Genomic DNA, 12,125 nt, shown 5'->3' on the forward strand with positions numbered 1-12,125 from the left:
AGCAGGGTGATGGGGGCAGCACCTTCCTCTGATCAGTCCAGTTGCCTCCTGCTGAGGGAGGCCAGATTGCAGCATCCCCTGAGGGCTCCTGGATTGCAGAGGGTACAGGTCAGGCTGAGGGACTGCCCCAAACCCCCATGCATGAATTTCATGCACCGGGCTTCTAGTGTCTAATAAAAACATAGAACAATTACTTTAATTCCAGCTCTCATCTTGCTTATAAGAAAATAAAAGAGAATCTTCTTAGATACATTGCCCTTTGTAAGTTCTAATACAGAAACTTCAAATTTCAGCAAATATTTGCTGAGTACCTACTGTGTGCTAGAAGCCATGCTAGGAGCTAGTATAACAGGAGAAATTAATAAAATGGGTATTTTAAAATTGTGTGACTTGTGTTATAAAAGAAATACAAAAAGGATGGAAGCCAGAGAAAACCAATAATGTGCAAATACAATTCCTTATCACTTCTGTTCCATTCTGCTTTTCCTTAGGGATGCAGTCGACTGTTAGTCACTGTGGATCTAAACCTCACAAATGCCGAGTTTATCCAATTTTACTTCATGTATGGATGCCTGATTCCACCAAACAACCGTAACCAAGGGGTCCTCTTGGAATATTCTGTCAATGGAGGCATCACCTGGAACCTGCTAATGGAAATTTTCTATGACCAGTACAGCAAACCTGGGTTTGTATTCTCTGTGATCTCTAATAACAGGTATGATTAGCAAAGATTCTTGGTGACCGTGTCAGTAATCAATCACGGGGACTTATGGGGACCTTGACATTACCCATCAGTAGAGGATGCCTCTGAAACTGACCCACATGAAGGTGAGGTTTTTTAGATGGATAAACAGCTGGTTTGGGTTTTTAAGACCAACTAGTTTTCAAATCCCAGAATAAGATAAAATACAGTACCAATAATGAGTAGACCCAGTACCAAAAAAAAACAAAAGAACAAAAAACACATATATATTCATGAGCATGTGGAAATTAAGTTCAATAGCATTTCGGGAAAATGAAATCAGAAAAAAATATTCATTTATATAGGTTCATTCCATTTTAGAGAATTGGGGACTAGAAAATAAACACAATAAAATTTAAATATTCTTAAGAATCCTAGAGTCTAGTTCTAAATTCCTTATTTAAAAACCCTGACTAGACCTTGCCCTGTTCTGGAGCACTAATATTAAGAGTAAAGGGAAGCAAATTAGCATGGATTAAAAGTGAGATTTTATGCAGAGAACAATAAACCTCAAAAAATTATTTTCCTCAACAAGACTTTATGAGTTGTGAATATACGTTTGAAAGGGTTTCACATATCCCTGGGGTTTAAATGCATAATTGTGACTGAGGGGTGTTTCAGACCTGATTTCTCGCTGGTTAAGGTTCACGTTGGAGCGTGGAGCCATGTTCTTCCGTGTCTGTCCTGGGTGGCTGAGTCAGAAAAGCGTGCTGGGCTCATTAGCCCATGGTTCCCACTGGACAGTTCTTAGTACACACGTAAAGTCAATGTCAAACCACGCGCAACTAATAAAGTAATTATAGCCTGGTACTGTCAGGCTGAGAGTTCAAACTATCCTGCCATAATCTAGTGTGCATATTTTGAGCAAATTGTTGGTGCTCGTTGGGCGTAGAATGAAATCAAGGAGCCAGGAGAAGGAAACAGATGAAATTAGCTCCAAGGTGACATTTAAAAATAAAAAAAGTCAACCGGCTTATGTCTACCCAAGTGCATAGGTCTACAGTTCCCAGGCAAGCAGAAAATTGTAGAGTCCTTCTAAGGCAGCTCAGGGGCAGCCGAGTAAGGTGGCAGTTCCGGGATACTTGAATTGTTCGCATTCCGTTTCCTTAATTTAGTGTCCGGAAAGACTTCATAAGATCAAGTCAGTTCATGGTGGTTTTTAAAAATTATTTTAGTCAGTGCCCTCACTCGCTATGTGACACAGTTGTAAAAAATTACTTTTACTTACATGAGACCGTTGACAAGACTCCCCCTACCCCCACCATCATTTTCTTACAGATTCGTGAATATCCTTCTCCCTCCTGATGCTAAAGACATTGCTACTCGCTTCCGCTGGTGGCAGCCGAGACATGACGGCCTGGATCAGAACGACTGGGCCATCGACAATGTCCTCATCTCAGGCTCTGCCGACCAGAGGACAGTCATGCTGGACACCTTCAGCAGCGCCCCAGTGCCCCAGCACGAACGCTCCCCGGCAGATGCTGGGCCTGTCGGGAGAATTGCTTTTGACATGTTTATAGAGGACAAAACTGCAGGTACATTTCTCATGATGCTAAATAAAAATCCAGTGGAAATGCAGTTTGGATTTGGGTCTTTTCAAAAGTGTAGACTATGGAACCTTTTACAGATTCCCAAATGGTATAGAAACAGAGAAAGGGTATCACCCTTTTGTTTTTCTCAGTCTTCCTAGTTTACATTATGACTAAATATTTTCCTTCATTCATGCCGTCAAGTATGTTTCTACTAAATAACATTCTATAGTTTGGTTAGTAGGACATTTTATTTTCTTAGAAAATGTTCTTTTCTGTTTCTGTTTTCTAACTCTGGGTAGAAAGCCAACATTTCCTGGTCACTTGTTTTAATATCAAGAGACAATTGTTTGGTTTTGCTACATGTCAGGTGCATTTGTGATTTATGTTTCCGAGAGTGTCCAGGGTCTTACTTTTCACTTTATTCCAGCAGGAGTAGCACAAGGAAAATTTGTCTCAAGTATTTTTGTCATAAAATGTTCACCCTTTATTTTTTTTAAGTGAGTGAGCATTGGCTATTCCACGACGATTGTACAGTGGAACGATTCTGTGACTCCCCTGATGGTGTCATGATCTGTGGCAGTCATGATGGGAGAGAAGTGTACGCAGTGACTCACGACCTGACTCCCACTGACAACTGGATCATGCAGTTCAAGGTGAAAATGTTATGGTCTTGATTACACAAGTAAACGTATACTGGCAATATAAAAGTGAAAATGCAACTGTAGAGACAAAGATCATCTACTTCATTGACGTAATACATACTTGGTAATATAAAATTTAATATTAAGGTATACAACTCAGCTCTATATAACTTAATGGCTTAATGTACTTGACTTCTGAACTATTTCAGGATGAGCCTTTCATAAGAATAAACGTGCTTCTGCTCAAGGTTAAATACTAATAGAGCAAATATTGGTAAATATGTAGGATACTGATTCCAACTGGCAATCTTTTCCTTTACAAAAAGATTAAAGTTAGTATGGTTATATCTACTTTTTTTTTTTTTGCAAGAGCATGTTAATGTTTCTGAAGAAAGAAAATCATGGGAGACAAAGGCATGAATAGCGTTAATGCCAGCATTAATTTTGGCTAAGATTTTATGTCAACCAATTTATTCTGTCTACGTTACCTGCACTGTATTAGCAACAAATGCCGCATTATGGCTACCTCCATCAAAGTACCTTCTGTTGCCACTTCATTATGTCTTACTTGTAGTTGAAAATGATTTATTGAGAGTCATAAATTGTAGGACAAAATAGTAAACTTGGTAAAGCTGTTAGCATTCTGCCAAAGAGAAGCACCAGACCATTAGCACAACAAACAACAATTTGTAAGAGGGCCCAGGCCTCCCCAGGCAACCAGCCAATCATGGCAAAAGCATAGGTTTCAGCTTCTTTCCAAAGTCCCTGCCCAATATATCATATTTGGCACTTTCTATAACGTGTCATCAGGAGCAATCATGTCAACTTTCCCACCCATCTGCAGGGCAAGGAATGAACCTGAAAATACAGGATAGATGTGGTGCAGTGTCTATCAAACAATCAGCAACATTTTTGTGTCAAGTTCTTAGAATAGAAACATGTAACATGGGTTTAATATATTTTTTAATATATTTTATTGATTTTGCACAGAGAGGAAGGGAGAGGAATAGAGAGAAACATCGATGAGAGAGAATCATCGATCAGCTGCCTCTTGCACACCCCCTACTGGGGATGTGCCCACAACCAAGGTACATGCCCTTGACCGGAATCGAACCCAGAACCTTTCAGTCAGCAGGCCGACGCTCTATCCATTGAGCCAAACTGGTTTCGGCCATGGGTTTAATATATTAACCAGCTTGGTTTTCTGTTTATTAGATCTCTGTTGGATGCAAAGTATCTGAAAAAGTTGCTCAAAATCAAATTCATGTGCAGTATTCTACTGACTTCGGAGTGAGCTGGAATTATCTGGTCCCTCAGTGCCTACCTGCGGACCCAAAATGCTCTGGAAGTGTTTCTCAGCCATCTGTATTCTTCCCGACAAAAGGATGGAAAAGGATCACCTACCCCCTTCCTGAAAGCTTAGTGGGAAAGTAAGTAGAAAATTAAAATAAAGCCTGGTTCCAACCATCCAGGAGTAGATTAGGGACCCTGGTTGAGCCTGAGAATTGTGTGATTGTGAGTAAAATGCTGTCTTCCTCCCTAACTCTTAAGGCTCTCTAAACTGGTGACCTCACGAATGGCTAAGATCTCAAATTGTAATTCTCAGACTTGTCAAGACAGACCTTGGCAGGCCCTTTCATGTGACATACCTCAGTGTCTGCAAATGGAGACAGAGCAACAGTGATGGCCTGGGAGCCAGTTGAGAAGGTGTACGTTACCTAATGTACCTGTAGACTGTAGTCCACCACACATCATACGCTTTCCTCATTACGGCCTTGTCAACCATGATAGACAAAGCCAGGAGCAAAATCCTAACTCATTATGCTGTTTGTACAAATCCTAACTCTTCATACTATTTGTACAAGTATGGTTTGCAGGTTTCATTTTTCTCTTATCAAAGCATTATATTCTGTACCTGCAGTGAAAGGTAATTAGTCTGGATCAGTCGCGAGCCAAGATGATTAAACTATTCTCTGAAAAGTCTGTGGATAAGTTAATTTAAGGCAATTCCAAAAGATTTATCTTCAACTGTAAAATTAGGAAAAAGGATACATTAAAGAAAATGATAGGTGAAGTTCCATCATATGAATCATAGTGCATGGTTAAATGAAAAACTTTCTCATAAAAGAGAGTTATGATATATGACCAGAATACATAAAGCCTTTTGAATAATGTGCTTACACATAGCTTTTCCAGTGTTTATAGCTATCATTTACTACATAAGCATTCACAGTTTTCAGGAACAAATCTAAACGGCTTGGTCAATTAACATAATAGGAAGCCAAATCAGGATACTTTCAACTGCTAGAAACAGAAAAGCCAATTCAAATGGGCTCAATTAAAAATGTATTATATATATAATGAAAATAATTCAAAGATGAATGATTCAAAATAGCAGTGTTCAAGGAAATTGTTATTTCTTACTCTTAACTCTTACTCTTTGTTCCAGTGTCCACACATTGGCCACACTCAGCCTTCAGGCTGGTTCCTCTGACCATAGGTGACTCAGAAAATTGGAACAGAATGCAATCTTACCTGTGCTCAATGCCAGAAAAAGAGAGTTGCTTTTTCTTTCAAAGAGAGCCAGAGCAAGCATTTCCTTGCATACCATTGGTACAAATTAACTCAAGAATGCCCTTTCCTGACTCAGTCAATAAACAAAGCAATTATATTATGAAGATTATCTCATATGACTCATCTGGGGTAAAATGCATGCTGGGAAGCCACCACATCATCCTTCCTAATTTTCCCCCTCCTGTTCTCTCTTTTCTTTTTTATAATGAAGTACAATTTACATTCAGTAAAATGAACATATCTTAATTGTTTAGTGCAGTGAGCTCTTACCATTGTGTAATCCATGTAACCACCACAGGAACCAAGGTACAGAACATGTATATCACCCAGAAAGTTCCCTCATGCGCTTTGGACTCTATACCAACATGGTGTGGAGTGTTTTAATAGAAAGTTAATTATGAGGTTTGTATTTTTCCCAGAAGGCAGAGAAGAACAATGATGAAATTAAAATCTCAGGAAAATGTCCTTTAATATAACCCTTTCAAATTTGTTTTCTGATTAGCATAGTTACTTTGAGAATATTGATTATATTTGGGGAATTCAGAACTTTCTGTTTCCCAGTCACCTGAGGGCTGTGTGCATGCTGACAAGGCTCTGTCCAAGGATTTGCTCACCTTCTGCACAATTTCAGAAATGCAGTTAATGAATCTAAATTTTGATGCAATCAAGTTCATATGCAATGTTTTAAATAATTGTGTGTATTAAAATGCTCCTATAGCTTGAGATAGAGATTTCACTGTGTTTTCATTGTGTTTTACAAGTTTGTTCATATGTTATAAAATTTGAATGAAACTAGCTTTGAAGTTCCATGACTAGAAAGAAAAATATAATGACAGAAAATATTTTTTATTAATCTATTTCATACTCTCACAGTGTGTTAAATGTTTTTTTTTTTCTCTTGCACACTGAATGTACACATAGGAAAATGAACCTGAATAAAGTTAACGTTTGTTTCTCACTCCTCTGCTTTTGTGTTGCTAATAGTCCAGTAAGGTTTAGGTTCTATCAAAAGTACTCAGATATGCAGTGGGCAATCGATAATTTCTACCTGGGCCCTGGATGCTTGGACAACTGCAGGGGCCATGGAGATTGCTTAAAGGAACAGTGCATCTGTGATCCAGGATTCTCTGGGCCCAACTGCTACTTGACTCACACTCTGAAGGTAATGTCAAAGTCCCTGATGGAGCGTGGACTCGAATTGTAGGCCCTGACTTAAGAACCCATTTACGTGTGAGACTAATAATTTATACAATGTTCTTTGGAGGCCCCAGGAAATAAATTCTTTGGGTAGAAACTAAAAAATGTTATACAGCATTTTCCGTCGTATAAGACGACCCCCTAATTTTACAGTTAAAACATAGGTTTAGGCCTATATTCGCTGTATAAGACTACCCCCCACTTCCGAGGCAACACCAGTTCTTTTTTTAATAGACCGCCTCTCTGACTCTGGCCAATCTGAGCAGGCTTTTTACTAGAACACAGTGTACATGTTCTGTACCCGAAGCTATGCTGTGTTCTAGTAAAAAGCCTGCTCAGATTGGCCAGAGTCAGAGAGGCGGTCTATTAAAAAAAGAACTGGTGTTGCCTCGGAAGTGGGGTGTAGTCTTTTACAGCGAATATAGGCCTACACCTATGTTTTAACTCTAAAATTAGGGGGTCGTCTTTTACGCCGGAAAATACGGTAGGTTTCTTAGATCAAGATCTAGTACAATTTACATAATTCACAAATACACCAGACTGTATAGAGCAAAGTATATAAATACTGTATTATAACATAAGAAACATAGTCACAAGTAATGAATAAACTAAAAAAAAATATCTAGTTTCTTTCATGACATTCAAATTTCATTAGCATTCTTCAAATGGATTACAAATTGTACAAACCTATATTATGATTCATATCTTTCTAATGAGAGTTTCCATGGTTAACAACGCATGTCTTCAGACTACATGTAAACCTAAATTTTTAAAATTGCATTGATTTGCGAGGTAAGGTTCACATATGACTACACATCTTTAACATAGAAATGATCATGTTCTAAGTCTGAAGAAGATCTATTTAAATCATTTCAACTACACAATAAGATAACAACTAGATAACTCTCTTAAATAAGTGGGGGGAAAGTATATAGTTTTTCTGTATAATTGCTGCAATAATAATTATAACAAAATATTTCCATAATATATTTCTACCATTAGAAAATATTGGGTACCTCAACACAATGCAAAACTGTATTATGGATATACCATGGGAAAAATGAATAATCAAGATTTTGCTATGATGTGAGGAGAGGAAATAATTTAACACAAAATGTAGCCATAATAAACCCTAATTTTTAATTATCTACTCTGTGTGTTTCATAATGTTATAATAAATTATAATGCTACTTTTATAAACCATTTAAATAAACATAATTTGGTAGTATATGCTTAAGTAACATTTTACAAATAGGAGTATTACTCTACTCAACCTTATAATTGTTTTAAGATTCTCTCTAGACTTTAAATTCTAATTATTAAATATTAATTAAGTTTAAATGATCTTTACACTATGATTGAAAAGAATATGTGAAACTATCCCTTTTTTAATATCCTTTGAAAATGATTTAACACTAGCTCCAATTATTTTATTTTATTTTTTTAATTATTTCAGAGAGGAAGGGAGAGGGAAAGAGATATGGAATCATCAATGATGAGAGAGAATCACCAATTGACTGCCTTCTCCATGACCCCACTGGGGATTGAGCCTGAATACAAGACACATTCCCTGACCAAGAATCAAAATGCAACCTCCTGGTTCATAAATCAACACTCAACCCCTGAGCCTGCTCCACCGAGCATCAACTCTACTTTTTAAAGTCCAAGATTTAACTCTGAATTAACTATTCCATAGTTATTATCTGAAATTATTTTTAACCACATGCTACTTATTTTTTTCCAGACTTTTCTGAAGGAACGCTTTGACAGTGAAGAGATCAAGCCTGATTTATGGATGTCCTTAGAAGGTGGGAGTACTTGTACCGAATGTGGGATTCTTGCCGAGGACACTGCTCTCTATTTTGGGGGATCCACTGTGAGACAAGCTATTACTCAAGATTTGGATCTCAGAGGGGCAAAGTAAGTCATGTTGAGTTTATTTTCATCACAATGTAGCACATTGGCCCCAAAGCAAGAAGCACATGTGGGAGAAGGTTGTTATCCAGGACTTGAATAGAGTATTTGTTCTAATTTACTATTCTGATGGATAATGTGTGCTTGCATTCAGATTCCTGCAATACTGGGGGCGCATCGGCAGTGAGAACAACATGACCTCCTGCCATCGGCCCATCTGCCGGAAGGAAGGCGTGCTGTTGGACTACTCTACCGATGGAGGCATGTTTCAGGGGTGAAAGCCATACCTTGGAGCAGATTCCCAAATTCCATCCAGTACCCCTCAGAAAAGTCTTTGCAAAGAGAATAGTGAAACTTACGGATTTTAGTTGTGTTACACATTTCATACATGTGACTTCTGTGTTAGCAAAATCCTACCAAATAAAGGAACAAAAAAGAAATCACATTAAAAAGTTGTATGGAGTCCAGGGGACAGACTTATCGGGAGATCACTTCATAAGTTATGTAAATGTCTAACAACTATGCTGTACAGCTAAAACTAATATAATATTGAATGTTAACTGTAATTTAAAATTTTTTCAATTAAGGAAAATAAATAATATATTAAATAAATAATCTCCAAAGTTTATGAGTAAAGAAAAAAATCTCTATGCTTCACTGAAGCTAGATTATAAATTATACCATTAAAATAATTTTATATAGTTTTCCAAGTAAAAGATCATTTTAAAAACATTTTAGTGTTTTAAGAAGCTTTCATGTGAAGATATGTGTAATAAATTCTAAGAGAACCTACAAGATTCTAAAAACATCATTAATTGTGAAAGAAGATAGTCTGAATTTGCAAGTGTGTCATAAATTATTTTAGCCAAATTCTGTTTTATTATTTGGAAGTAGCTGAAACCAGAAGTAATGCCATGAGGTCTTGAGAATCAGCTTTAGCAGATAGATATTCTTAATAACTAGCATATAAATAGATGGCCTAAGTATATATTCAAAAGGTGTTTTCTTAAATAATTTAAACATCCCATCTATAGTCATATCAGTTGTTAAAAGGGAACATTCATATCAGTCCAGTAAACCACAAATTGCATAGAATTGTAATGGCTATATTTTTTAATAATAGCAGTTCTTGTCTAAAAGCATGCAAAACGTGGATGTTTCTCATTATTCATGAGGAATAATACATATTAGGAATCTAGCACAAACTTTTAAAGGCAAAAAATATATCATGTTTAGAGTTTTTATCTTTGGCCAAGTATTTCTTTTTTTTTTTTTTTTTTTTTAATAAATTTTTATTGTTCATATTATTACAAGTGTTCCTTTCCCCCCGCTTCCCACCCCACCCTCTGCCCTTTCCCCACTCCCCATTGTCCTCATCCATAGGTGCACAGTTTATGTTGTCTCTTTCCACATTCCCCTCTCTCCTTTTCCCCAAGAATCATCAGTTCACTCCCCTTCCATACCTCTGATTCTATTATATTCAACAGTTAATATTGTTCATCAGATTTTTTTTTTTAATTTCCTTGGTTTTTAGATTCACTTGTTGATAGTTACGTATTTGTTGTTCATAATTTTTATCTTTATTTACTTTCTCTTCTGAAAGAACCCCCTTCAGCAATTCATATAATTCTGGTTTGGTGGTGATGAACTCCTTTAGCTTTTTTTTATTAGTGAAGCTCTTTATCTGACCTTCGATTCTGAGTGATAGCTTTGCTGGGTAGAGTATTTTTGGCTGTAGGTTCTTGCTATTCATCACCTTGAATATTTCTTGCCATTCCCGTCTGGCCTGCATGGTTTCTGTTGAGAAATCAGCTGACAATCGTATAGGTGCTCCTTTATAGGTAACTACCTGCTTAGCTCTTGCTGCTTTTAATATTCTCTCTTTGTCCTTTGCTCTTGGAATCTTAATTATGATTTGTCTTGGTGTGGTCCTCTTTGGGTTCCTCTTATTGGGAGTTCTGTGTGCTTCCTGGACTTGTAAGTCCAATTCTTTCCCCAGGTGGGGGAAGTTTTCTGTCACTATTTCTTTCAGTATGTTTTCGATATCTTGCTCTCTCTCATCTTCTGGGACCCCCATGATTCTGATGTTGGATCGTTTGAAGTTGTCCCAGAGGTTTCTTACATTATCTTCAATTTTCTGGATTCTCTTGCCTTCTAGCTTCTGCAGAGGAGTGTCTTCTGGCTCTTTATGTTCCAAATCTTTGACTTGATTCTTGCGATCTTCTATTCTGTTTTTAGGACTCTGTATAATATTTTTTATTTCAGACAATGTATTCTTTATATCTTGTTGATCCTTAGCATTTCTTGTTGAGTCCTTTTCATATCCTCATAGGTCTCATTTATTTTATCGGCCTTTTCTAGGAGTCTCTTGAAAAACCTTATAAGTGTGGTTTTGAACTCTATATCCAGTCGCTTTTTGTCCTCCATTTCTTTTGTTTGTGATCTATTTGGTTTAGGCATTTTCGCAGGCAGCTTTTCTGATGGGGCGGGGTTTCAGGGTGGAGCCTACAGCCTCGGCTTCCGTCAGCCCCGCCCTATGCGACTCCTGAGACTCAGGGTCCTTCAGTACTTGTTGCAAGCACCTCTGAGAGAAAGGTGCCCTCAATTTTCGCCTGCTACCAAACAGTGTAAGCTCTCCCGCAATGTGGCCAAGTATTTCTTAATAACCTTCCCTTCATAATCATCAGCCTCATGTTGCAATAATATTTATAAGTGCAGAGCCTTTCCATTAAAGTGAATGAAATAAATTCTCATTGCCTAGTTGAAGACTTTTTTTCAGAAGCTTGCAGTAACTGCAGAACACCAGTGGTTTGTTGGGGGGTTTTCCCAGATATGTTGTTATGCTGATTTATCTGTTGTTATAGGAATTACTTGGACTTTGCTCCATGAGATGGATTATCAGAAATACATTTCTGTTAGACATGACTACATACTTCTTCCTGAAGATGCCCTCACCAACACCACTCGGCTTCGCTGGTGGCAGCCTTTTGTGATCAGCAACAGACTTGTGGTCTCTGGGGTGGAGCGTGCTCAGTGGGCACTAGACAACATTTTGATTGGCGGAGCAGAGATCAATCCCAGTCAACTGGTCGACACTTTTGATGATGGTAAGAAACAAGACGTTGAACAGTCTTTCCTGTGAGCTGTTTGTCTGTGTTTTTGGATGAATTACTACAAGAAAATTTAGAATGGTGCCTACCATATATTTGGTGTTCAACAAATGATACCTATTGTTTTGCCCCATAGTTTATCAATCTTCAAGGCTGGTGGCTTGTTGAAATGTCAAATGAGAATTTAATAAATCCTGTTAAAGATGAAATGTCTAGCTCCAAATAAAATTTGAAATTTTAATACCCCAAAATAATTTTAGTTTCTTTAGGAATTTCTTTACTGTAGAGGTATACATTACATTGAGTTAAAAGTATACCAAGAATCTCAAAAAATAGGCAAAGGACCTAAATAGTCACGTTTTGAGAGAGAACATAAAGAAGGCCAAGAGACATATGAAAACATATTCAAAGTTGC

The 12,125-nt window shown here is 37.4% G+C and overlaps 1 protein-coding gene across 2 annotated transcripts in view; it reads left to right on the forward strand.

The window, feature by feature from the left end:
* Positions 1-12,125, forward strand: part of RELN (reelin) — a gene marked incomplete at its 3' end in the record, with an annotated part of 380,746 nt that overhangs the window by 345,356 nt on the left and 23,265 nt on the right. For both annotated transcript variants that reach the window (XM_084897797.1, XM_084897796.1), the window contains exons 49-56: positions 492-685; positions 2,021-2,277; positions 2,773-2,927; positions 4,131-4,345; positions 6,474-6,651; positions 8,431-8,606; positions 8,755-8,861; positions 11,465-11,707. In XM_084897797.1, coding sequence (XP_084753923.1) covers positions 492-685; positions 2,021-2,277; positions 2,773-2,927; positions 4,131-4,345; positions 6,474-6,651; positions 8,431-8,606; positions 8,755-8,861; positions 11,465-11,707 — 1,525 coding nt within the window. The remainder of the gene's footprint in view (positions 1-491; positions 686-2,020; positions 2,278-2,772; positions 2,928-4,130; positions 4,346-6,473; positions 6,652-8,430; positions 8,607-8,754; positions 8,862-11,464; positions 11,708-12,125) is intronic.

This window comes from Pipistrellus hanaki (genome assembly GCF_964339955.1).
Source record: "Pipistrellus hanaki genome assembly, chromosome: 10".
Taxonomy (NCBI): domain Eukaryota; kingdom Metazoa; phylum Chordata; class Mammalia; order Chiroptera; family Vespertilionidae; genus Pipistrellus; species Pipistrellus hanaki.